Source organism: Entelurus aequoreus, linkage group LG03, assembly GCF_033978785.1.
Source record: "Entelurus aequoreus isolate RoL-2023_Sb linkage group LG03, RoL_Eaeq_v1.1, whole genome shotgun sequence".
Lineage (NCBI taxonomy): Eukaryota > Metazoa > Chordata > Actinopteri > Syngnathiformes > Syngnathidae > Entelurus > Entelurus aequoreus.
Genome location: NC_084733.1, coordinates 64,636,609 through 64,663,604, shown reverse-complemented (window position 1 = coordinate 64,663,604; position 26,996 = coordinate 64,636,609). Strand labels below are relative to the sequence as shown.

The window sequence follows — 26,996 nt, the reverse complement described above, 5'->3', positions numbered from 1 at the left end:
CTTCTCTGAAGAAAAGTCAATAATTTCCTTATCACAATAAACTAGGATTTCCTTGTCCTATAAACCTGCATACGAAAGACAGTTCCCTGAGAAAATGAACTTGGAAAAATTATCTACAAAAATGTCTGACACCTTTAGTGTACTCGAGATATGTCGTCACACGTCACACTTTACTGAAGTCTCAGATTGCTGTTCAGGAAAAGTAACATGTTCACGTTTTCTGCTTTGATACGATTACGCCTCTAGCTGATTATTTCTCCGGCCTTAGAGAAGAGTCTCTCTGCTGGAACAGACGTTCCAATAGTTCCAAGGTATTTTTTCGCAACTTTGTTCAGCATTGGGAATGTGGTTTCATTTTTTTCCACCAAACCAAAGTGTCCTCACTCCTTGGGATCACCTTTTCCTCCATGTATCTTCTCATTTCAACATACGCATCTGTGTTTGCTGTGCGATTGCTTTGAAAAGCCAGAACACGACTGTCAAACTCCTGCCATAGTCCCTTGGATGATGAGCACTCAGCAGGTGACTCTTGTGTCACAGCTGATGCAGTCGCGGCGGCCTCATGTCTCGTTGACTGTGTTTCAGCGCAGGCCAGGGCTTGCATTTCTGTGATGATCCGTGATTTAATCATCTCCACATTTGCAGAATAACTGAACACAATGTTTTTGAAGCGAATGTCCAAAATGGTGCTGGCTGCAAGAGTGTGGCTGTGTTCAATGTTTTGGAACCTTCGCTTGCATTGTGCAGCAAGTTGTGAAGCCAGATTGTTACCCTGGTCAGCAGATGTGGTTCCTTTCTGGAGAAGAAGACAGACCAGAGGTATGACTTTGGAAATCGTGACATACTGCTCTGCTGAAACCTCCTTGGTGGCCTCTTCAAAAGGCCTGAGGACATCACTGGCCTGCCTGATGTGGGACCATTCTTCATCATATAGGCACATGTTGTTTCTCCCGAGAAGACAAAGTGTTGTTGTGATGGCTTGTTGTTGCTCATACAGTCTGTCAATCATGTACAACACAGAGTTCCATCTAGTATATACTGCTTGGATTAGTTTATGCTGTGGTAAATTCAACTGATTTTGTACTTCTTTTAGCTTGTCAGTTGCTCTGGTGCTGAGATGGAAGAACCGAAGAATGGCACTGCATTTCTCCAAGCTGGACTCAAGACTTGTGTCAGCCTTAATGGAGTCCTTCACAATGAGGTTGAGTGTGTGAGAAAAATAAGGAATATGTTTCCAACAAGTTTTACGCACAGCAGAGACCATATTGGCTCCATTGTCTGTAACAACCGCATGAACCTCACTGGTGATGCCCCATTCATCAGTTGTTTTTTTTGAGGAGTTCAGATATATTGTCTGCTGTGTGCTGCACAGCTACATGGATTGTTGCAAGATTGCAAGACTGCATCTGCCAGTCTTTGTCAATAAAATGTCCTGACAGAGTCAAATAACCTTCAGTGGTTCTTGCAGTCCACATGTCGGTTGTTAAAACCACACTGCTTGCTGATTGCATGGAGTCCTTTACTGTTTTTTGTGCATGCTCGTACAGTTTGGGAATTTCACCTGTCATCATGGATTTCCGACTAGGGATCTGGTATCGAGGATCTACCACCTTCATAAAATGCCGGAAACCTTGGTCCTCTACTATTGAAATGGGTTGCAAGTCCTTCACAATCATTTTGGCAAGGCTTGTTGTGATCTCACGTGCTCTTTGAGACTCATCTGAAAAGAATAACATTTTCATGTCACAATAGGGAAGATAAAATGTATTTGTTATAAAATACATTAAGGATTTAATTAGATATTAGGGCTTTCCAATTAACTGTCAAATCCGAATCGCAAGAAGCTACAGTTATTTTTTAAAGTTTGTGATATAATTAGCAATTAATGAAATATTAAATAGGCTAATGTTTTCTAAATGTAAGAAATCATGTTACAGATTAAAACCAAAATCACATTCAATCATATATTTCAAGATTTTCTTGGAAAAAAATAAAACTGTAATGCAAAGATGAAGAATCTCCAAATTGTATCTCTTTCTTATCTTGTTTTAAATACTCAAGCAATTTTCAACTAACAGTAAATTCCCCTGTGTGGAAATTATTTGAATTTAGGATAATCATTTAAACAAAAATATTCAGTAAACATTACTAAAAAAAAACAAAAAACAATGCCTTTTTTAAGTCAACAATTGGACAACACTGGATATAATTTCCCCCTTCACCTGAAGTGTCTGTTATTAATAGATTGTGATCCGAATATTGATAGACTTTATCACTACACTGTCAAAGGTTGGACGCTAACTGTCTGTAGGCTACCTGGATACACTTGGCTTTTTTGCAGACTTTCGTGCAGGGTCTTCTGCCGGGCTGCGGGTGCCTGTCTTTTTACCAGCTCACTGTGGCTCTCGGGATGTGTGGTCTTCATATGTTTAAATAAATTGCTGGTGTTGCTGCTGTGTGGCACTTGTTTGTCACACAGTTCGCACCGTGCCGTGGCTTTGTCTACTGGTGAAAAATAACACCACACCACGCTTCGTTTCTTGTCTGCCATTATCGCGTCTCTGGCTTTTCCATTCCTCCGACTCCCGCATCCGTGGCCGTGCTGACCTCCTGGCCTGGCTGCATCGCTGTCGGCTGGCTGTGTGGGTGTTGCACGCTGACGACGCTCATTCGCTGTCTCCTGTGACGTGACTGGGCCAGCTCTATACTCTGCCAGGTACAGGGGTGTCCCAGCACATAGTAAGTTAAGTTAGTAATCAAAAACATCTGAAAGTGATGCTTGCACCCCCCACACGCCGTTTTTTGGTTTATATCGATACTTTTTTCAGAAAAGTGATGCCAAATGAGTAGCGTGTGAGTATCGATATATCGATACCACAGGATCGATACGCACATCCCTAGTTAATATCACATGTTACTAAATCTTACATTCTTGTGTCATTTCCACATGATTTATTTTGTTAAATTCTACAGTCTAATATGTATTAACTTTTCTTTTTTTTTAAAGTACCTTTTTCCTAACCGTAACCCTCTAAACTCAACAAAATTGATGCTAATGCACCCCCCCCCCTTTTTTTTTTTTTCCAAATAAGAATCGATAAGAGAAGCATTAAGGAACCGAATCGTTAAGCAGAATCGAAAGTGGAATCGGAACTGGAAAAATTTTATTAAATTCCCATCCCTAATTACCATGAGCACTGACTGCGGCCCATACGAACCACATCGGAGAAACAGATATTTTTTGGCAGCCCTCTAGGGGGCGCTTGTGGCCCAACAATGGCCTTATGGTTAAGAAACACTGTGATACACTATGACAATACTAATATAGTTTACTTTATAACGATGCCGGGGGGGCATTTATTTTTCTTCGGGGGGTGTAACAGAAAATATTTCAGAAGCACTGATACAGCCCCGGATTAAAGGAGTCAAATTATTACACATTACAGTTATTTTGCAGTAATTGTTTGAACAAAGGGTGATATTATTGTACAAGAATGATCATCTTATATCTGGCAATGTGGTCGCTCATTCATGACTGGACTGTTACGTTTTGAACGCATGGCTGTGAGGGTTGTGTCCCCCCGGGAAGTCCTGTGGGGAGTGCTCAGGGAGTATGGGGTATCGGAGTGTCTGATTGTGACAGTCCGCTCCCTGTACGTTCAGTGTCAGAGCTTGGTCTGCATTGCCGGCAGTAAGTCAGACCCGTTTCCAGTGAGGGTTGGACTCCGCCAAGGCTGCCTTTTGTCACCGATTCTGTTCATAACTTTTATGGACAGAATTTCTAGGCGCAGTCAGGGCATTAAGGGGATCTGGTTTGATGGCTGCAGAATTACGTCTCTGCTTTTTGCAGATGATGTGATCCTGATGGCTGGATCGGTTCGAAGCCGAGTGTGGAGCAACTGGGATGAGAATCAGCACCTCCAAGCCGAGTCCATGGTTCTCGCCCGGAAAAGGGTGGAGTGCTATCTACGGGTTGGGGAAGAGATCTTGCCCCAAATGGAGGAGTTCAAATACCTCGGAGTCTTGTTCACGAGTGAGGGAAGAGTGGATCGTGAGATTGACAGGCGGATCGGTGCGGCATCTTCAGTAATGCGGACACTGTATCGATCCTTTGTGGTGAAGAAGGAGCTGAGCCGGAAGGCAAAGCTCTCAATTTACCGGTCGATCTATGTTCCCATCCTCACCTATGGTCATGAGTTTTGGGTTATGACCGAAAAGACAAGATCACGGGTACAAGCGGCCGAATTGAGTTCCCTCTGTCGGGTGGCGGGGCTCTCCCTTAGAGACAGGGTGAGAAGGTGTGTCATCTGGGAGGAGCTCAAAGTAAAGCCACTGCTCCTCCACATCGAGAGGAGCTAGATGAGGTGGTTCGGGCATATGATCAGGATGACACCCGAACGGCTCCCCAGGGAGGTGTTTAGGGCATGCCCGACTGGTAGGAGGCAACGGGGAAGACCCAGGACACGTTGGGAAGACTATGTCTCCCGGATGGCCTGGAAACGCCTCGTGATCCCCCGGGAGGAGCTGGACAAAGTAACTGGGGAGGGGGAAGTCTGGGCTTCTCTGCTTAGGCTGTTGCCCCCGCGACCCAACCTCAGATAAGCGGAAGAAAATGGATGGATGGATGGAAGTTTGCACAAAGGGTGATATTATTGTACAAGACTGATCAGTATCTTACGTCTGGCAATGCGGTCGCTCATTCATGACTGGACTGTTACTTTTTGAACACTTGGCTGCGAGGGTTGTGTTCTCTCGAATGCAGAAGGACAAGCATGCAGGTAGGAGTCTGTTTTATTCCTTCGAGGCAGGACAAAAATACAAAAACTCAGACGCTAATAAACCACAATAGTCGCCGTGGTGAAAACAAGACTAAACTTCGCAAAAGGGGAGTGACACAGTGAAACAGCTGGTGGGAACACTAATTACTAAACAAGGGCAGGTGTGGATAATCATTGTCCATGGAAACCAAAAGTAAACGAAAGGAAAGAGGGTAGAGCACGGAAACAGACTGAAAAAAGCTACTAAACATAAATCAAGCCATGACCGGGGCAATGGATCATGACATGGACGTGAGTTGTGTAATCAGTTAAAGTGCTCCTCCCACCAGTTATTAATGATAAGCGCCACCACGCGCTACAGAAATGACCGGAAGAACTCAAAATAATCCCTGATATCAATTTTGTCTTCCAAATAGGCCTGTCAAAAAATGTGTTAACATCAGCAGTAACTAATTTATTCCATTATCTATTTATTTGACATATTTGACGTATGTTCAAAATGGCAAGCCACGCCTCTCTGTTGTTACAGCAGAACTGTATATACATATGTACCTATACTATTACTTCATACACCTATATACAGTACAGGCCAAAAGTTTGGACACACCTTCTCCTCATTCAATGCGTTTTCTTTATTTTCATGACTATTTACATTGTAGATTGTCACATGTGGAGTTATGTACTTAACAAAAAAAGGTTAAATAACTGAAAACATGTTTCTCATATTTTAGTTTCTTCAAAATAGCCACCCTACGCTCTGATTACTGCTTTGCACAGTCTTGGCATTCTCTCGATGAGCTTCAAGCACACCTGTGAAGTGAAAACCATTTCAGGTGACTAACTCTTGAAGCTCATCGAGAGAATGCCAAGAGTGTGCAAAAAAGTAACACCTATATACGGTATTTACCGATACTGTATATACCTACATACATATATACCTATATATATATACCTATACTGGCTCACCTGCACTGTCTTCCTGTGTATTTAAGATGCGACTTTAAGGTTTTACTACTTAGGTATAAAATACAATTGGGTCAAGCTCCATCCTATCTTGCTGATTGTATTCTACCATATATCCCGGCCAGAAATCTGCATTCTAAGAACTCCAGCTTATTAGGGATTCCCAGAGCCTAAGACAAGTCTGCTGGCTTTAGAGCGTTTTCTATTGGGACTCCAGTACTTTGGAATGTTCTACTGGTAACAGTTAGAGATGGTACCTCAGTAGAAGCATTTAAGTCCCCTCTTAAAACTCATTTGTATACTATAGACCCCTTTTTTAGACCAGTTTTTAGACCAGTTTCCACAAAGGAAACGCTAGCTGTTCAAAATCAGGACCCGGGGTGGACCACTCCTCTGTGCATCAGTTGGTGACGTCTCTGCGCTGCTGACTTGCCTCCATTCAAAATGATCCCCTACTGGCTGCACTATGGACTGGACTCTCACATTATTAACCGTATCCACTCGGCATCAGGTTTCTTGTTGTCCAATGAGGTTGATTTTTTTCTTGCCCTGATGTGGGATCTGAGGGATGCCGTTGTGGCTTGTGCAGCCCTTTGAGACACTTGTGATTAAGGGCTATAAAAATAATCTTGGATCGATTGATTGATTGACAATCATATTATTATTATTATGTTGTTCTTTTATTTAATGGGGAAAAAACAACAGTAAAAAAAATGTAAGACAAAAAGAGCAAAATAAATCGATGTGTAATGAGTAAAAGTGCAAATGTTCTGACTGATAACCTTAGCACGCATAATAGAAAGTTGACACAATGTCTGTATTTAGCATTTTTTTAAAGTGAAAAAGTATCAATATTGCCCCCGCATACTTTGACTTTTCAGGATGTGGCCCTTGGGGGGAAAATGTTGGACACCTCTGATCTAAAGTATGAAGAGAATCGGTATTAGACTATAAAGAGCTAGTATTGGCGGTTTCGATATTTCAGTGTCGAACCGCACATCACTAATGAAAATGGGTATACCATACTTACAAATAGTGACTACTCATGATGAATGCATTTTTTAAATTATTATTCATTAGACAGCCGTATTTAAAATCATTGCTCCACCTGCCAGTTATTATTGATGACTAAGTACTGCCATGACTTCTTAAAGTACTATTCTAAAGATTCCACTTTGAGTGATGTTTGTAAAGAGGCCAATGTCGTTTGTCACTGAGTAAGGCAGTAGGGAAGACATTCTTGTTTTCGGGGAGCGAAAGACCTCACTCACGGCCCTTGCTCATCTGCTCACGGACAGCGGTTTGGTGAAGAAAGGATTTTCCAGTAAAAATCCGCAGTGGTGGCGGATGTCGCAACGGAGTAGGCCGGAGAAGAATGCATATTTACCCGGTATTTCATTAAAGCGCCCCCTGTAGGATGCAATAGTGCCCCTGCACATTATACTTTGTAAGGCTCCACAAAATTATTGTTGAGTGAACAAAAGCAACAGTTTTGATGTGTCCGAGGTTAAAAAAAAAAAAACAGCTTTGTGTGAATAATTGCAACAAATGAATACAAACCGGTTTATTAGGAGACGATAAGGAAAACCTGGCAGAAGAAGTCGAGGGCAGATCTTCATCCATGCTAGCAATCTCAAACCAAAGACTTTAATAAAGACAAGAGATGCAAATGTGCACTAACTTAGCTTTGCTTTGTATGTCCTTCTGCAGAAAGAATGAAATGTTAATTAGAGAGGAAATGATAATGATGGCTATTGAGGTCACAACTTTCTTATTAACACTATGAATATAACATACTGTTACACGATCATGCACTAGTGTGTGTGTGTGTGTGTGTGTGTGTGTGTGTGTGTGTGCACGCTCCCTGGGTAAATAATGTGAAAGCAGATTATCGTGGCGGTGCTGAGGTTTGTCTTGCATACATTTAAATATGAAATTGCGGCTGATTTGGAAAACACTAAATTTGTTCAACAAAATGTAATTTCCAAAAGGGCGCTCTGGGGGTTTGAAGATGCTCTGGGTAGACTGGGATTAAAAAAAAACGCTGAGCGTGTGGTAGCTATTAATACATTGGGATGATTCCTGCATGAAAACAACAGTACTCTGAAAATGACTCACTTAGCCCAGGTGCAGTACTAATACTGCTGTGGAGGAAGTGATTTACTAGAGCAGGGGTCACCAACGCGGTGCCCGCGGGCACCAGGTAGCCCGTAAGGACCAGATGAGTAGCCCGTCGGCCTGTTCTAAAAATAGCTCAAATAGCAGCACTTACCAGTGAGCTGCCTCTATTTTTTAAATTGTATTTATTTACTAGCAAGCTGGTCTCGCTTTGCCCGACATTTTTGATTCTAAGAGAGACAAAACTCAAATAGAATTTGAAAATCCAAGAAAATATTTTAAAGACTTGGTCTTCACTTGTTTAAATAAATTCATTATTTTTTTTACTTTGCTTCTTATAACTTTCAGAAAGACAATTTTAGAGAAAAAATACAACCTTAAAAATGATTTTAGGATTTTTAAACACATATACCTTTTTACCTTTTGAATTCCTTCCTCTTCTTTCCTGACAATTTAAATCAATGTTCAAGTACATTTTTTTTTATTATTGTAAAGAATAATAAATACATTTTAATTTAATTCTTCATTTTAGCTTCTGTTTTTTCGACAAAGAATATTTCTTCAAACTTATTATGATTAAAATTCAAAAAAATTATTCTGGCAAATCTAGAAAATCTGTAGAATCAAATTTAAATCTTATTTCAAGGTCTTTTTAATTTATTTTAAAATTTTTGTTCTGGAAAATCTAGAAGAAATAATGATTTGTCTTTGTTAGAAATACAGCTTGGTCCAATTTGTTATATATTCTAACAAAGTGTAGATTGGATTTTAACCTATTTAAAACATGTCATCAAAATTCAAAAATTAATCTTAATCAGGAAAAATTACTAATGATGTTCCACAAATTCTTTTTATAAGTTTTTCTCTTCTTTTTTTCGGTTGAATTTTGAACTTTAAAGAGTCGAAATTGAAGATAAACTATGTTTCAAAATTTAATTGTCATTTTTTTCGTGTTTTCTTCTCTTTTAAACCGTTCAATTAAGTGTAAATATCATTAATTATTAATATTAACATAGAGTTAAAGGTAAATTGAGCAAATTGGCTATTTCTGGCAATTTATTTAAGTGTGTATCAAACTGGTATCCCTTCGCATTAATCAGTACCCAAGAAGTAGCTCTTGGTTTCAAAAAGGTTGGTGACCCCTGTACTAGAGGTACCTGTGCACTTTATAACTCCTCAAGACTTTCTTCAAACGTATTATTTCTTGCTCATCTCCAGAAGCAGAGGTTGAATATTCCGCCTCCATGGCTACCGCATGTATAAATAAATAGGTCTCATGTATTTTTAATTAATCAATAATTCAGAGGAGACAGGCCACATCCTCGCAAGAAGACTTGGTCTGTAACGACTTGTCGCTCCACTTTAGCAGCCAGTGTGTTGTTTTTCCATAGCCTTTGACCTCATGTTTGAGCATATGCCATCCATCCATATTCTTCCGCATATCCGAAGTCAGGCCGCAGGGGCAGCAGCCTAAAAGAGTTTGTCCTAACATCGCTACCTCTTTTCTACATCAAGTTAGTCTTAGTTTTGATTTAAAAAAATCATAAAATTGCGACGTTGCGTAAGATGCTGATTTTTTATTTGAAAATAAGACTAACTTGATGTAGAAAGGATGTAGCGATGTTAGGACAAACTATGTTAGGCTGCTGCCCCTGCGACCTAACTTCGGATAAGCGGAAGAATATGGATGGATGGCATAATTATCACAGTAACCCAGCAACAGTACAGAACACCGAGAATGTGCAAATTTGTTTTGATGTTCTACGGTTCATGAATGAACCTCTCTTACCGTGATTGGTGCATAATGTGGAAGTGAGTCAATGTCAATCATGGGTTCCAGGATCCAGTAGCCATCCATACTCATCACGCAAGTATCAATATGAAAATATCACGTTCTGTCTTCCTGCCAGTCAAACATTGCGACCTTGAAGGCAGCGTCGAATAAGTCGGCGTCAGACAGCGAGAGGGTGGAGGTCACAATGGCGTGGGTGGCTTCCTCCTTTCACAGGCGAGGGAGACAAGGAGCCATCTCTGCTCTGGTGGTCCTTTGATTGCCTTCAGTAGAGGAGGAGGTGTTTGACTCTTTACTGACTTGTGGCGTTGGAGTCCCACTGGAGGGAAGACGTGGGAGATGAGGTTTAGGACGCTGTCTTGTTTATGGCGCATAAACCCTGGAAATGTAATTTTTGTTTGTTTACTAACTACAATTCCGTTTTTTTCTTCTTCTTTTTATTAGTCTTATTTGTATTATTCTAAATTTACTTTATCATCTTTTTCTTAATCTTTATTCTCTTCTTATTTCATATTTTTCTCTTTGTTATTATTTTTTATTCAGCTTCTTACTTTTCTCATCCTTATTCTTCTTTCACTCATACACATACTTTTTTTTCTTTCTTCGTCTTTTGTTTCTGTTTTTTCTTCTTCTTCTCAAGCTTCTTTTTCTTCTTCCCTTTTTTTCTCATCTTTCTTCTTTTACCTTATCTTTCTTCTTTTTTCTAATCTTTTTTCTTCTCCTTCTGTTCTACTTTTTATCCTTCTTCTTTTCATCTACCTTTTTTTTCTTATATTCTTCTTCTGCTTCTTCTTCTCAACTTTCTTCTTCCTCTTCTTTTTCTTCTCAACTTTCTTCTTCTTCTTATCATTCTTTGGTCTCTTCTTTCTTCTTTTACCTCATCGTTCTTCTTTTTTCTCATTCATTTTTCTCATCCTTTTTCTTCTTCTTCTCAACCTTCTTCTTATTCTCAACCTTCTTCTTTTTCTTCGTCTCATCCTTCTTTTTTTAAACCTTTTTCTTTTATATCAACCTTTGTCTTTTATCTCAGTCTTCTTTTATCTCATCTTTCTTCTTTTATGTCATCTTTTTTCTTTATCTAATCATTCTTCTTAAGTTCTCTCATCCTTCTTCTTCTTCTTCTTCTACTTCTGTTTCTTCTTATCTTTCTTTTTACTCATCTTTTTCCTTTATCTAATCTTTTTTTGTCTTTTTTTTCCCAAGATGGCACCGCTGTAGTGGCTGCTGTTGGCAGGAGCTCTGTGCTCTTGTGTCATCCTTTTGTGTTCCTGATGTTTCCCTCTTGTTTTCATGTGTTGTTGGTTTTTTTGCCTTTTGGTTAGGGACCCTTTGGGACTGTGTGACAAGGGGTGGCACTTTCATGACCTCTGCGGTGCTTTTTTGTGAACTTCTGGATCTGCCTCCCAGGAGCTTTTTGGCCATGGAGACCAGCTGCTGGGTCTCTGCCAAACCAGAGCCAGTTTGGAGAGACTGGAGGAGATGCGGAGCTAGCGCTGAGCGCCGGGACGGACAAGCTTCACAGTGTCTTGGCTAAACAATCAGGTATCGGAAACCTCGGTCTCCTTAAACGCATCCTCGCTCATCTGTGCAGACTGGACACTGGCCGAGAGTTGGTGTTAGTGGGCGGTCGAGGTTGCTTTGTTGGGTCCGCTCCTGTCTTTGGCCATGCTCCCCCCACCCCAGCAGACGATGGCGTGGAACACCACAGAGTCCACCACAGTGAATATGTTTTTTTTGTTGTCTTTTACTTTTGTAGATGTATGTAGAAATGGCTTGTTGCATGAGCTCTGCTCTTTTAATATCTTTAATGTCCTTTGTGGTCTTTGATGTTTCCCTCTTACACACATGCTTATGTGTGCTATGGCTATGAGTATTTTCCCCCTTGGCCTCAGTCTGGACCCCCTTTCCTAGGCCCGGGCCCTCCCCAGCGTTTACCTGTTTCTCACCTTTTTTGTAAGGGGGCACCGGAAGTTGGCAGACCCGTCAGCGATCCTGTTCTGTCTCCCTGTAATGTTTTTCTGGTCTTGATGGGATTGCACTGAAAATCTTAATTTCCCCTCGGGGATTAATAAAGTATTTCTGATTCTGATTCTGATTTATCCTTCTTCTTTTATCTCATCCTTCTTTTTCTTCTTCTTCTCCTCAACCTTCTTCCTTTTCTTATCCTTCACTCACAAATGTTTTTTAAAAATCTTTCTTCTGCTTCTTTCTCTTTCTCAACCTTATTTTTCTTCAACCTCTTCTTCTCATTCTTCGTTTTTTATCTCAACCTTTTTCTGATTCTTCTTATTCACCTTCTTCTTCTTCTTCTTCTTCTTCTTCTTCTTCTTCTTCTTCTTCTTCTTCTTCTTCTTCTTCTTCTTCTTCTTCTTCTTCTTCTTCTTCTTCTTCCAATTACAAAAAAGCAGCACAACATATAAGGTAAGCTTCCATTGACTAAACCCATGGAACATATTTTTTAAGAACACTCCTTCAGAACATTTTTCCATTGTAACGCTTTAACCTATTTCAACTATTTGCCATATTTTTTTTTAATGCATACATTGACTCATCTTTACAAAATTCAAATACAATATAAATAAATTAAGAATTTTACTCTTTTAAATCACGTATAAGTTAAATATCGTTCCCCTCTGTATTATTTTGTATTGTCGCACTCTATGTTTATATGTGATTTGTTTGAGACTGATTGTATGAGATTGTGATATATATGTTAACTCTACTTGTTTTTTATGCTTAGTTCTGTTTTCCACAGTGTAATTGTTTTACAGCTTTCTTTACTACTTCCCAAACATACTTAGTAGTCTTATTTAACTTGTTAATCACCCGATCTCTGTCTCGCCACCCCTCTCTCAGCTAGCTAGCTGCTAAGTTAATAAAGCTAGCGTGGAGAAAGGTGGCGTCGGTCTGAAGGAATCTGCTCCCCGCATGTCGCGACCACTTCCCCGAAGACAGCAAGAACTTCACTCGGTGAAAGAAATACCATGAATATGGCTCTCTGAATATGTTCTAAGAACGTTCTAAGAACGGTCTTAGAACATATTAAAAAAATATGTTGTTTTTTTTATATGTTCTAAGAACGTTCTTAGAACGTTCTTTGAACGTTCTCATCTATATACCAAATATAATTTGCCTGCAATGGAAACAGCAACTGTTAGGCTTTTATAAGTGTTTTTTTCGCAAATTTACTTTTTATACAGTATGTTGTAACGTTTCCCTAACTTTCTGCGAAAGTGTTGTGTTTTGTGAACAATCTGACGCCGGCTGAGTCAAGGCTGCACGCACAGTAGGTGGCGGTAATGCACACACAAGGTTGCTTGCCAACCGCCATGAAAATCAGAAGAAGAAGAAGAAGAAGGAGAAGAAGAAGAAGACTACACGCATGCACAATTGAAGCTGCTCCGTGAGACAAAGAAGGACGAAGGCTAACTACTTCCAGAATCCCGATTTTAAAGCAATTTGTTGCGCCATCCATTTATCACAAGTAAGTATAGAAAGAGTGAAATACGAAGCACGTTTTTGTATAACAATTTCCAACCACATGATTAATTTCAGACCATTATACGGTTTTAGCGTTGTGTATAAATGCTAACTAGCATACATTTCTCGTGCAGGTTGGCTGTTATAAAGTTTCCAAACTGACCAAAGACCAACGAATGACTTCTAAAGAAGGGTGGATTTATTTGTAGTTTAGTTAAACAATAATTTGCCCCGTCAGTGATATGGTTTGAATGCTGCCTGAACGTTCCAAATTTGGCAGACACGGTGAGGACAATGCTGAGGAAAATTGCCACAAACAAAGTCCTGGAGCAGCTTGGCCTCCGTGGAAAGTCAGGAAAAGTGGCGTTTGAGGACTTGCCCCTTTACAGAATAATAAATAGTAAGTGTTAATAATAGGTTAGCATCTTTGAACATATGTTGCATGTATGCTCACAAGGTCGATCTATCTGTTATTATTACAGTATTTATTCTAAAGGGAATTCTAAATTGTGCTGGTGATTGCAGAGGCATGCAGGGGTGTTTACAAGCAGATGACCACAGCTGAAGTGGATTGTGAGCTTGGAGAGGTCCTGAAACTGGCCACTTTTCGAAAGGGAGGTTCAAAATTTGAGGTACGGAGAAGATAAGATATCCCAATTTTGAATTCCCATTTTATTGAAGTTCCACTGCATGTCTTTTGAATTTGCAATTATAACTACTTGCAGGAGAAGAGGAGGAATTAAGAGGGAGGACAAAAAAGGAAAAAGAAACAAGCAAAAGAACAGAGTGAGATGAGAGGTAAATGATAAAGTAATTATGCCAATGTTTTAATGTTATAGTTCCGTGTGTGCGATAATAGGGCAACCCATTTTCCTTGGGGTTTTTTTTATAGAATAAACACAATATGAAGAAGTTTCAACAGAGGGCTTATAAGCGTAGATGGGCTGCCACAACTAGGCATTTGAAGAAGCAATGCCGACAGTCAACTTTAGAATTAGAGAGTGATGATAGCGAGCAAGAGAATGACACGACATCAACTCCAGAAACAGTGACAAAGTACATGGATGCTGTGTGCAGACTAAGAATAACTGACTAACTGTATCAGGATTCATAAATAACTCTTTGATGCAGTATTGAAATGGTAATATTATCTGATTGTTTTCCAGATGGCTCCTTCTTTTGTGGTCGTTGAGTTCCTTGGTGAACGTTCAGTCGCTGTTGTCCCAACCATATGGACAGAAGATGATGGAAAGGTTATTACTTTTTCTGAAAAGTACTGTGCATAGGCATAATATTGTAACTTATTATTATTATGTCATTCATCATGATTATTTTATCTTCAGAATACCTTCTGCTATTGGCCAAGGCCAAATTCTACCCACTCCAGAATCCGGAAAGCTGAGATTCCTGACAAACAATTCTGGGAGAGGCTGCCAATTCGGGTTTTCAGGAAAACATTGACTGGTAAGGGAATATTGTCTAAGTCATATCATGTATATTTTAAACAACATAAGTTAAATTCATCTTGAGTCATCGGCATACTTTGAAATTTTGCAGAAGACTTTGACAAGGCCCTTCAATACGAAAAACAAGCTAAAATGTTTTCGAGCCCAGAAGAAGTGTTAACCAAACGGAGCCACATCACCCCTGAACGCTATAGAAACGATGAGGAAGATGTGTTTGATGCTGACGGTATAGTCACTTTTCAAAGACTGTTTACTTACAATACTCAAATACTACTTAGTGGTGCATACATTTTTTTGTCTTCGTTGGTTTAGATGAAGAGGAAATTCGGCCAAAAAAGAAGTGCAGAAAAGAGAAAACACAGATCTTCGTCCAGGCACCCCCACTGCCAGAGCTCCCAACCTTTAACTTTCCAATCTCCAGCGAGTACCAGACCACTTCAGCCAGTACCAGCCAATACCAGACCACTCCAAGGCATCCAGGCCGACCTCACAGCCCAGCGAGAATTGCAGCACTTCCAGGCTCAGTCCAGACAGGAATGCATCCAGCTCAAGCCAGTACCAGACCGCTCAAGCCAGTACCAGACCACTCCAGCCAGTACGAGTCAGTACCAGACCGCTCCAAGAACCAGCAGGAATGCCCTTGACAGTGAACGTTAGTTGGCTATTTAACTGTTGATAGGTGGTGTTAAACAGGCTGTTACAACGGGCAGTAATACGAATTACCTCTTTGACTTTTGTTGTCTTTGCAGTTTTCCAGTTGAACATGAAAGTTCAAAATATACTTGAGAACCAGGGAGAAATTATGCACATGCTGAGAGGGCTGGCAGCACAGTCTGTGGGGCCAGAATCTGTGGATGTTCAAGATCTCATTGATCAGCCTTTCGAGACTCTTGAGCAGCTGAAGGCCTTCTGTGAACGGCTCGACACTGATCTTCTGCTCAGAAAGCAGCTGGTAATTAGTTTTAATTCCCCACTGCAAAAATATCTTGCTCAGTTATCAAAAAACAATTTCTAATCAAGTACAATATTGTTGTTTATTTATTTGTATAGGTGAAAGCTCTTACTGCTCTTGGTGGGCAGAATTTGGCAGACACGGTGAGGACAATGCTGAGGAAAATTGCCACAAACAAAGTCCTGGAGCAGCTTGGTCTCCGTGGAAAGTCAGGAAAAGTGGCGTTTGAGAACTTGCCCCTTTACAGAATAATAAATAGTAAGTGTTAATAATAGGTTAGCATCTTTGAACATATGTTGCATGTATGCTCACAAGGTCGATCTAGCTGTTATTATTACAGTATTTATTCTAAAGGGAATTCTAAATTGTGCTGGTGATTGCAGAGGCATGCAGGGGTGTTTACAAGCAGACGACCACAGCTGAAGTGGATTGTGAGCTTGGAGAGGTCCTGAAACTGGCCACTTTTCGAAAGGGAGGTTCAAAATTTGAGGTACGGAAAAGAGAAGATATCCCAATTTTGAATTCCATTTTATTGAAGTTCCACTGCATGTCTTTTGAATTTGCAATTATAACTACTTGCAGGAGAAGAGGAGGAATTAAGAGGGAGGACAAAAAAGGAAAAAGAAACAAGCAAAGGAACAAAGTGAGATGAGAGGTAAATGATAAAGTAATTATGCCAATGTTTTAATTCAATTCAATTAATCTACATTCAAGTGCTGTCTTTGTTGTATTTGTGATAATTAATTACTTCCAGGATTTGGGTTTCCCTGCTTGGGCTGCTGCCCCCGCGACCCGACCTCGCATAAGCGGAAGAAGATGGATGGATGGATTTACTTCCAGGAAGAGAACCAAGAAGGGGCAGGATACACTGACGCGCACGACCAAGACCACTGCATTCCATTCCATTTATAAATGATAAATGATAAATGGGTTATATGAGATAGGCTCCAGCGCCCCCCGCGACCCCGAAGGGAATAAGCGGTAGAAAATGGATGGATGGATGGATGTCAAAGCGCTTTGAGTACCTTGAAGGTAGAAAAGCGCTATACAAGTATATACTTGTATAGCGCTTTTCTACCTTCAAGGTACTCAAAGCGCAATTGACAGTATTTCCACATTCACCCATTCACACACACATTCACACACTGATGGAGGGAGCTGCCATGCAAGGCGCTACCAGCACCCATCAGGAGCAAGGGTGAAGTGTCTTGCCCAAGGACACAACGGACGTGCCTAGGATGGAAGAAGGTGGGGATTGAACCCCAGTAACCATCAACCCTCCGACTGCTGGCACGGCCACTCTACCAACTTCGCCACGCCGTCCCCATTTTTGTATTATATCACTAATAAAGAATTATTTCTGTTGAAATCACTATCACAAATAAATAATTAATTCTGTTGAAATTTCTGTTTGAGTGTTATTCCTGACAATATAGCATAAAAACAGATGTAAATAGCATGTTCCTAAACAGTTCCCTAAACGTTCTAGCCAAACGTTCTTGGCTAACGTTCTGCTAACTAAGCAAGAACTCCACAACCAAACGTTCTTTGAACGTTATAAACGAACGTTCCCAGAACAATGCCACAACGCTCTCCTAACGTTCACATAACGTTCCCTTGTTACCTGGGTAGTTTTTGTAGACAACAGGGACTAACGTTTATTGATAATTGGCCCTCTTTCTGGGGCAAACCGGGCTTGCTGATGAGAGACGGCCTTCACCCTAACCAGGAAGGTGCCATCATCCTGGCTAGGAACATATATTATTGTTTGAGTCACACTTGACTAACTACACTAGAGCAAGCCCGGTCACAGGCAATTACAGAGTCTGTTAGTCCGGATGAGGAGTCAGTTAAGCTAGAACTAGCCAGCGCCAGGCTGGAAAATCCCTGGACACATAGCATTTCTCCTAGAATAATAGACAACTCACATAATGTTTTTTCTGCAGTGACTGTGCCAGAGGTGGACATGCATTCTACTGAGGTGGCAAATTATGATGTGTTCAGTGTATCGCAGCACCAAGCAAACAATCTGAAAATTCCCGTCATATCAATTCCTATATATGGTCAAAATTATTTAAAGCGCACTACGCAAAATAAACGCAACATTATTAATATGGCTACTACGGATGATTTTAACAAAAACTCATCAAAACAGCCCACTACTCATAATATGGGCTTTTTAAACATAAGATCAATATCTCCCAAAACGTTATTAGTTAATGAGGTCATTAGAGACAACAATCTTAACGTCATTGGTCTCAGCGAAACCTGGCTCAAACCAGACGATTTTTTTGTGTTGAATGAGGCATCTCCTCCTAACTATACAAATGCGCATATTGCCCGTCCCCTTAAAAGGGGTGAGGGGGTCGCACTAATATACAATGAAAACCTTAACCTTAGCCCTAACCTAAGTAATAAATATAAATCGTTTGAGGTGCTTACTTACACACATTCACAGACACACACAGGATCATGGTTAATAAAGGTGGACTGTTCTGTGCGGTGTTGTTGCTTCTCTACTGCGGTAACTTCTAACAGACGTATCCGCCATGTTTGAGGAAATATGCTAAAAGCTGATCACCGCGATCGAACTGAAATTAATCGCGATAAACTATCACGATCAAATAATCACCCAGCTCTACATTAAAGTCTATTTCGCCCGTCAGTGATGTTGTCAAAACAAAATGGTGGAAAACTACGATGGCTGAGGAAGGTCAGAGCAAATGTAACGTAATAAAAATGTTAACGTAATAATTACAACCCAACTTCCAGCTACAGCACGATTGCAAAAGCCACAACGAATATAAACGCCACAACAATTGTAAGCAACAAAAGATGTGACTGACAAAAAGGAACAGATGCCGTATGGGAACTTTATTTAGCAGGCAAATCTACTCTTAAAATGTTGGTTACTTAGCTTTTTTTGAAAACTGCTTGAATGTTAAAAATGAGAGCAGAAAGGGTGTCCTCCTGTTGGTTCAACTTAAAGTGTTGGTTGCACTTTACTCAAATACGATGTGAATGTATTGGCCATTAATTGTTGTTTACTTGCTTGTTTGTATTCATAATTAATTTATACACCTGCAGTGTCCAGGATCCACTGTTTAATTAACATTCACGCTGCTTGATTTTTTTTTTTGGCTAAAGAAGATACTGAATGTATTTTAACTCACTGAACCGTATCAGATCAAATCATTCTTAAAAAAAAATAATTCCTGAATCGTATCGGCAACCACAAATAAATATTGAATCGTTTATGGAGGCGTTTGGATTTCTTTTTTGAGCGCTTTAGCGAATTCCATTAGCTCCACTGTTGGGTGATTTTTGCTAACGTTTATTTCTGGGTTAGAATGCATAAAAAACATTTGTGTTCTTGTTTTACGTAAGGATTGTAAATGATGGGCAAAAAAAACAAAAAAAAACGTATAGTTCCCCTTTGAGTTGTAGATGTTTTTAATCTTTTAGTTGCGCACATGCTAACATTAGCCCTGTTACAGGGTTTTTGTGGTATAGTACATGCAGTAACAGTCTCTCTCTCTCTCACACACTTACTTGCTTACTTACTTGCTTATGGCTGTCCATCGATTACGATGATGACGTTGCTCCAGTAATGGGTTATTGAACTGGGTTTCGTATATGCCATTGCATGTGGCTGTGCAGGCCAATGTGCGACCCGCATGGTTTGCCACAAGTGGGGCAGATGTAGTCCACGCTTGAGAGGGGGGCCCCTGCAGCGCGCTGATGTCACTGTATACGTTGATGTTTTCTCCTCTCAGTGGTCTGCTCCTGGAGATGAGCAATGCCGGCGTGACTGCAGTCGCACCAGGTGTGGCGATCAGCAGCCAAGACTTCCAGTGCGGAAGGCTGGGTAGCACAGCGCTTCAGGAGGGTTTTTATGTGGTCCTTGTAGCGTTTCCGCTGACCCCCAGGAGACCTACAGCCTTCCTGGAGTTGGCCGTAGAGGATCTGTCGGGGGAGCCTCTGGGCAGGCATGTGGATTACATGCCCCACCCAGCGCAGATGTCTTTGCGCAAGGAACACTTGGATGCTGGGTGTTTGGGTCCGGTCATAAATATCCACATGTGGGACCCTGTCCTCCCAGGTTAAACCCAGAATCCGTTGCAGGCAGCGGATGTGGTATCTCTCCAGGATTCTGACGTGCCTTTGGTAAGGGGTCCAGACTTCCGAGCAGTATAGCAGTGTGGACAGACAAACTGCTTTGTAAACAGCTGTTTTGGTGGAAACTGTCAGATTTCTGTTCAGGAAGACCCTGGTTTTGAGCCTACTGAAGGCAGTAGACGCTAACCCAACACGGACCTTTATGTCATTATCGATGTTACAGGTTGGGGACAGGACGCTTCCGAGGTAGGTGAAATGTGGAACGATGGTGAGCTGCTGGCCATCAATGTTGAAGACAGGCACTTCTGACTGGTGGGTAGAGTGTTGCGCAATGATCTGTGGTTTTGAAATGTTGACCTTGAGTCCTAGAGCACTGTACGTGGATGAGACCACGTTAAGTGCACGTTGTAGAGAGTCTGGCGTCTGGGCAAGGAGAGCACAATTGTCAGCATACTGATGTTCTAGGATCTGTTGTTTTGTAATTTTATTGAAGGCCTGGAGGCGCAGGATGTTGAAGACACTGTCGTCCAGCCGGAACTGTATGTGGATGCCATCTGTGGTTCCCAGAGCTTCGTGTGAGAGGAGAGTGACTGCTGAGAGAAAGAGGTTGAATATGACAGGGGCTAGGACACATCCCTGCCTGACCCCGACTTTCACATTTAAAGAGGGGGATTGCTGGCCTCCAATGCGGACACAGGCTTGCATTCCATCATGTAGTTGTCTCAGGATGTTGAGGAACTTTGGCGGAATCCCCAGCCTTCCCAGTAAGTCCCAGAGGAGAGTCCGGTTTACAGTGTCAAATGCCTTGGACAGGTCGATGAAGGCGATGTACAGATCCTGGTGGTGTTCTCTGCACTTTTATTTTACCTGCCTGGCTACAAAAATCATGTCAGTAGTACTGCAATCTCTTCTGAATCCACACTGTGATTCAGGCAGGATGTTCTCAGAGATGTGAGTAACTAAACGAGAGAGCATGACCCGGGCAAGAACTTTCCCAGCAACCGAGAGCAGGGAAATTCCTTTGCTGTTTCCACAGTCGGCTTTGTCACCTTTCCTTTTAAAGATGGTTATTATAGCAGCATCCTTCCATTTCTGGAGGATGGCTTCAGAGGACCAGATGGAGTCAATTGGTGAAGCTGGCAGGTGAGGAGATAGCCACCAAGCTTCAGCACCTCAGCTGGGATACCGTCAGGGCCTGGGCTTTTGTTGTTTTTTAGGCCCTTGATGGCTTTTCAGATCTCAGCAAAGGTAGGCGGGGAGTCCAGGTGGTCGACAGGGGGAGTGGTTGGGAAATTGGTGAAAATGTCCAGGTCAGAGGGATTTTCGGAGTTAAGGAGAGTGTTGAAATGTTCAGCCCATCTATTTAGGATCTGGGGCTTGTCCTTACAGAGGGTGACTATGTCTGCCGATCTGACTGGGGTTATGTTTTTTCTCTGTGGACCATATATGGATTTGACGGCATCATGAAATCCATGGGAATTGTTGGTGTCAACATAGAGTTGGATCTCGCTGGCTTTCTGGATCCACCAGTAATTTTCCATGGCTGGACGTCGGCTCTTATGGAGGAGAGTCGAGTCTTTAGTGTGATGGATTGTGGATTGGCCAGGTAAGCAGCATGGGCTTTGTGTTTTTCCTGGAGAAGTTAATGGATATCCGATGCACTGCTGTCAAACCTGTCCTGATGTCTATGCCTGGTGTACCCAAGGGATTCCTCTGCTGCCTGATGGATGGCAGTCCTTAGGGAGTTCCAGCAGGTGTTGATGTCAGGGTCCAGGTGGGTATCAGGGATTGCAGACACATTTTCTGCAAGCTGTGCTCAGAGCTGGTCTACAGAGTGCTTGGATGTGAGTGCTTCACAATTGAGTCTCTTGTTTGGTGGTGTTTTCTTCAGTTGGGGGCGGACTTTCATCTGAAATTTGGCTCTGATGATTCGATGGTCAGTCCATCAGTCCGCTCCACGCATTGCTCTGGAGATTAGGACCTCCTTCCTGTCTCTACAACAGGTGATAATATAGTCGAGAAGGTGCCAATGTTTGGAGCGAGGATGTTGCCAGGAGGTCTTGAATTTATCCTTGAGTGATGATCAACTGATGTTCAGAGCAGAGTGTAAGGAGGCGAAGCCCATTATCATTAAGCCTACCAACGCCGTGCTGACCAAGTGTTCCGGTCCAGAGCCCACTGTCAGAGCCCACCCTCGCGTTAAAATCCCCGAGGAGTATGAGCTTATCGGTGGGAGGCGTTCCCTCTATGGCGGAGTTTAGTGAGGCATAGAATGTGTCCTTGCTCTCGAGGTCTGCATCCAGGGTTGGGGCTTAGGCGCTGATAAGGGTGACATGGCGATTTTTGGTGAGTGGTACACGCCACGTCATGAGCCTTTCACTTATACCCACTGGAGACTCTGGGATCTTGTGAAGCAGGCTTGTCCTGGCGGCAAAACCCACTCCATGTAGACGGCGGGAGCCTTCTGGATGACCCTTCCAGAAGATGATGTAGCCTTCTCCCGCCTCCATGATTGAGTCTTCCCCATGTAAGCGGGTTTCTCTCAGGGCGGCTATGCCAATGCCGTATCGGTTTAGTTCATGTGCAACGAGTGCTGTTCTTCGCTGCGGGCGGCAGGAGAGATCACGCACATCCAAAAGTGTGCGGACGTTCCATGACGCTATTGTGAAGGGAATTTTGTTTCTCTTGTACGTTTGTTTTCGACCGCATAAAGGGATGGCCCGGCAGCTGCAGTAGGCTGCCCGGGCGATGAGGAACAGACCAGTTTTAGGCCACCTTTTCTAGGCCCTTCCCATTTCAGGGTGAGCAGAGCGGTGCTGCTCAGTCACGTGTGAAGCTGCCGGGGAGGCATGCTGTTCCATCCCATGCCACAGAGACCTTCACTCGCATGCCGCCTACATGCAGGGTTGGGCTAGGTACTGCCAGTCACATCCTTGACCTGTACCAGCCGCCCTTCCCAATCGCCGCAGGACTTGAGGGCGGGCCGGGGGGTAGTGCTGAGGAGGAGCAAAACACCTGTGCAGTGAATTGATTGAAGTGGTGGTAGAAGTGCGCAGTCTCTACCCGCACTGTTTTGTCTTGGCCCCATGTGGCGTCCTCCAGTGGCATGAAAAGCTCATGATGACCTTTTGCCGCATAGGGTTGCAGAGGACTGCCAGAGCACCGGTCTGTTGGTGACTGCCTAATAGGGGTCCTCGCCACAGATTTTTCGTTAGGGGTTTTCTCCCATACCCTATAACAAAGAGGTTAGCCAGTAGGCACTGGTCAGTCGGATGGTGGTAGCCTGGATGGAGGCTAAACTATCCACATCCGGGGGATACCATGCTGTTTAGCCTGAGGCCGCAAGGCACACAGTTACCGGGGACTGCCACGAGGAGGCACAGCAAAGGTCTTGGTGATGGAGAGGCTATGGTACTGGCGAGGAAAGACTTACACATTCTGCTCTCCCCCCCCACACACACACAAACTACGGTTGTTTTTTGTGTTGTTTTTTTAATGTTTACTTGTATTATACATTATATATCCACCAGCTATAGTCGTAATGTAAGTACCATTCAAAAAAGCAGTTAAATAAATCAGAAGTTATACCCACCATTTACGGTATAGCTCGGTTGGTAGAGCGGCCGTGCCAGCAACTTGAGGGTTGCAGGTTCGATCCCCGCTTCCGCCATCCTGGTCACTGCCGTTGTGTCCTTGGGCAAGACGCTTTACCCACCTGCTCCCAGTGCCACCCACACTGGTTTAAATGTAACTTAGATATTGGGTTTCACAATGTAAAGCGCTTTGAGTCACTTGAGAAAAAGCGCTATATAAATGTAATTCACTTCACTTCACTCGATATTTCAGTAGTTTTTTCACTGAATTCTTACTTACCCTTACTCAGTAATTACAAAACCCAAAACCAGTGAAGTTGATAGAAGATATTTAAAATTCGAACGGAGAAACTTTTTTTTTTTGTGCAAATAATCATTAACTTAGAATTTAATGGCAGCAACACATTGCAAAAAAGTTGGCAGAGGGGCATTTTTACCGCTGTGTTACATGGCTTTTCCTTTTAACAACAGTCAGTAAACGTTTGGGAACTGAGGAGACCAATTTTTGAAGTGGAATTCTTTCCCATTCTTGCTTGATGTACAGTCCGGGGTCTAAGTTGTTGTATTTTACGCTTCATAATGCGCCACCCATTTTCAATGGGAGACACGTCTGGACTACAGGCAGGCCAGTCTAGTACCCGCACTCTTTTACTACAAAGCCACGCTGTTGTAAGAATGTGGCTTGGCATTGTCTTGCTGAAATAAGCAGGGGCGTCCATGAAAAAGACCTTGGTTGGATGGCAACATATGTTGCTCCAAAACCAGTACGTACCTTTCAGCATTAATGGTGCCTTCACAGATGTGTAAGTTACCCATGCCTTGGGCACTAATACACCCATTATACCATCACAGATGCTGGCTTTTGAACTTTGCATCTAGAACAGTCTGGAGGACACGACGTCCACAGTTTCCAAAAACAATGTGAAATGTGGACTCGTCCGACCACAGAACACTTTTCTACTTTGCATTAGTCCATCTTAGATGAGCTCGGGCCCAGCAAAGCGTTTCTGGGTGTTGTTGATAAAAGGCTTTGGCTTTGCATGGTAGAGGTTTAACTTGCACTTACAGATGTAGCAACCAACTGTAGTTACTGACAGTGGTTTTCTGAAGTGTTCCTGAGCCCATGTGGTGATATCCTTTATACCAGTGGTTCTTAACCTTGTTGGAGGTACCGAACCCCAACGGTTTCATATGCGCGTTCACCGAACCCTTCTTTAGTGAAAAAACAAATACAAATGTCTTCAAATTCAAGAGAAAGTTATGTTTTTTTTTTACTGTTGCACAAAATGAGCCGTGTATGAACATCACCCATTTCAAAGAACAAAACCAACACAGTGCATGAACTCACAACAAATTACACACCTGCAAATCAGTGTGACTTCTGCTGTTGCCTTTCAGAGACCAGTTCAGATATGCATGGCTTCACCTTGGCAAGTGCCACTCTCATGTCATTTTCACAGCAAAGTCTGTTCCTTTTCTTAATTTTCCACCCAGACATACAATAGTAGTACACAGCTCACACTTGTATTATAAAATAATCTCATGGAAATGACTGCTGTCATTTGATTATAATAATAAAACATCCATCCATTAATTTTCGATCGCTTGTCCCTTTCGGGGTCGCGGGGAGGAGCTGGAGCCTATCTCAGCTTGTTATTTAGTCAGGTTTGGGACAGGTGTGCTGCTGGTGTGGCCACAGTGCATGTGCACGTCTGACATCGCTCACATGTGCTCCACTGAATGCTCAAGGAGTTTTTGCGTTTGCTCACGCGTATGGAAAATTAGAGGGAACATTGTTTGGGATATCCTTGATATGTCGATAGGGAGAAGTTTTTATTTACACGATGAGTCAGTGTGTCTCTGCCGAACCCCTGAGAACGACTCACCGAACCTCTAGGGTTCGATCGAACCCAGGTTAAGAACCACTGCTTTACACACTGATTTTGCTTTTTGATGCAGTACCGCCTGAAGGATCAAAGGTCACGGGCATTCAATGTAGGTTTTCGGCCTTGCCGCTTACATGCCGTGATTTCTCCAGATTCTCTGAAACGTTTGATATTACGGACCATAGATGGTGAAATCCCTAAATTCCTTGCAATAGCTGGTTGAGAAATGTTGTTCTTGAACTGTTGGACAATTTGCTCACGCATTTGTTCACAAAGTGGTGACCCTCGCCCCATCCTTGTTTGTGAATGACTGAGCATTTCATGGAATCTGCTTTTATACCCGTCACGATTTAACAAGCTGGCGGACCCAAAAGCAGACAAGAGAGGCAGATTCAAAGTCCAAAGGGTTTAATTTAGGCAAACGAGGGATGAGGGAAAGGCATCGTCGGCTGGAGTGGAGAAGTATGGCAGGCAGGCAGGCTTGGAGGAGGTAGGCACTGAAGGCAGAGGAAAACAAGGCTGAGTCGAGGAACAAGACACCTGGAGCAAAAAGCACAAACGGCAGATCAACAAAATCATCAAAATGCTATGAGAACTGACGAGAAGCGTTACCACTTGGAGAGCTGTGAGACGATCTGGCAGCGTTGTGTGAGGAGACCAGGGCTTTTGTGGAGTGGAGGTGATTAGACGATGGCAGGCAGGTGAGTGGACTGATCAGCGCCAGGTGTGCCAGACTGGAAAAGACTGGAACCCAAACTCCGCCCACACTTAACCACACCCAGACAGACAACACATGTCTGCAGGGACTGTGACAATACCCAATCACGGAATGTTCTTAATGAGCCTGTTCACCTGTGGGATGTTCCAAATAAGTGTTTGATGAGCATTCTTCAACTTTCTCAGTCTTTTTTGCCACTTGTGCGAGCTTTTTTGAAACATGTTGCAGGCATCAAATTCCAAATGAGCTAATATTTGCAAAAAATAACAAAGTTTACCAGTTCGAATGTTAAGTATCTTGTCCTTGCAGTCTATTCAATTGAATATAGGTTGAGTTGAGTTGAGTTGAGTTTGAGTTTATTTCGAACATGCAAGCATACAACATGATACATCACAATTTCCAGTTTCTCTTTTCAACATGTTCGAAAAGGAGTAGGAAGAAGCAGGTTGAAAAGTATTTGCAAATCATTGTATTCTGTTTTTATTTACCATTTACACAACGTGCCAACTTCACTGGTTTTGGGTTTTGTAGTTAATTACAATTGTTGGCTATCTACCCACCTCTGTGTAGATGTCTACAGCCCCTGCACATCAGCTCCTTAGCCAAGATGGCGGCTGTTGAAGTTGCAAAACTGCTGTCAGTGTGCTGCACTTTGTTGTACTTCTCCGTGTAAATGCGCCAACTAAGACGCAGTATTAGTGTTCGAAGACTCTGAACGCCTCACTATGAGGCACGAGGAGATAATCCCTTACAGCAGTGGTTCTCAAACTTTTTTTGTCATCCCCCACTTTGGACAAGGGGGAGTTTTCAAGCCCCACCTGCCCCCATCGCCCCAACAGAACGCTAATGCCAAGCTTAACATTTTCAAATTTATCAAACATCAAGTAACATCAAGTTTTATACATTCAAACTCAATAACATAAAATAAAATCAAGTTCAATAATAAATAAAATAACTGTGCAGCTGTGGTATAACTTGCATCAAGTTCAATATCAAATAAAATAACTTGCATCAATTCAATAATAAATAAAACAAAAGTGTTATAACTTGCATCAAGTTCAATAATAAATCAAAAAAAGTGTTATAACTTGCATCAAGTTCAATAATAAATAAAAAAAAGTGTTATAACTT

The 26,996-nt window shown here is 42.2% G+C and overlaps 1 protein-coding gene across 4 annotated transcripts; it reads left to right on the top strand.

Moving 5' to 3' along the window:
* The first annotated feature begins 12,790 nt into the window (after window positions 1-12,790).
* On the top strand, window positions 12,791-16,542 carry LOC133645744 (uncharacterized). 4 transcript variants are annotated; one of them, XM_062040613.1, is made up of 13 exons: window positions 12,791-13,135; window positions 13,266-13,531; window positions 13,657-13,763; window positions 13,857-13,929; window positions 14,024-14,187; window positions 14,298-14,384; window positions 14,475-14,595; window positions 15,019-15,249; window positions 15,347-15,549; window positions 15,648-15,807; window positions 15,933-16,039; window positions 16,132-16,204; window positions 16,304-16,542. In XM_062040613.1, the coding sequence occupies exons 6-12, from the start codon at window positions 14,298-14,300 to the stop codon at window positions 16,147-16,149; spliced, it is 927 nt and encodes a 308-aa protein (XP_061896597.1). In that variant the 5' UTR covers window positions 12,791-13,135; window positions 13,266-13,531; window positions 13,657-13,763; window positions 13,857-13,929; window positions 14,024-14,187; the 3' UTR covers window positions 16,150-16,204; window positions 16,304-16,542. The 4 variants fall into 4 exon arrangements, with proteins under 4 accessions (XP_061896597.1, XP_061896596.1, XP_061896598.1 ...); XM_062040612.1 differs by lacking the exon at window positions 14,024-14,187; XM_062040614.1 differs by lacking the exons at window positions 12,791-13,135; window positions 13,266-13,531; window positions 13,657-13,763; window positions 13,857-13,929; window positions 14,024-14,187 and adding an exon at window positions 14,689-14,823 and having other exon boundaries at window positions 14,364-14,384; window positions 14,910-15,249.
* Window positions 16,543-26,996: the final 10,454 nt, after the last annotated feature.

What these genes read in the sequence shown, in the direction of transcription:
- LOC133645744 (XM_062040612.1), top strand. Translation starts at nt 14,298, where the DNA reads ATGGCTCCTTCTTTTGTGGTCGTTGAGTTCCTTGGTGAACGTTCAGTC. An exon ending in GGACAGAAGATGATGGAAAG is followed by an intron (nt 14,385 to 14,474) that starts GTTATTACTTTT and finishes TTTTATCTTCAG; the next exon opens with AATACCTTCTGCTATTGGCC. An exon ending in CCTTTACAGAATAATAAATA is followed by an intron (nt 15,808 to 15,932) that starts GTAAGTGTTAAT and finishes TGGTGATTGCAG; the next exon opens with AGGCATGCAGGGGTGTTTAC.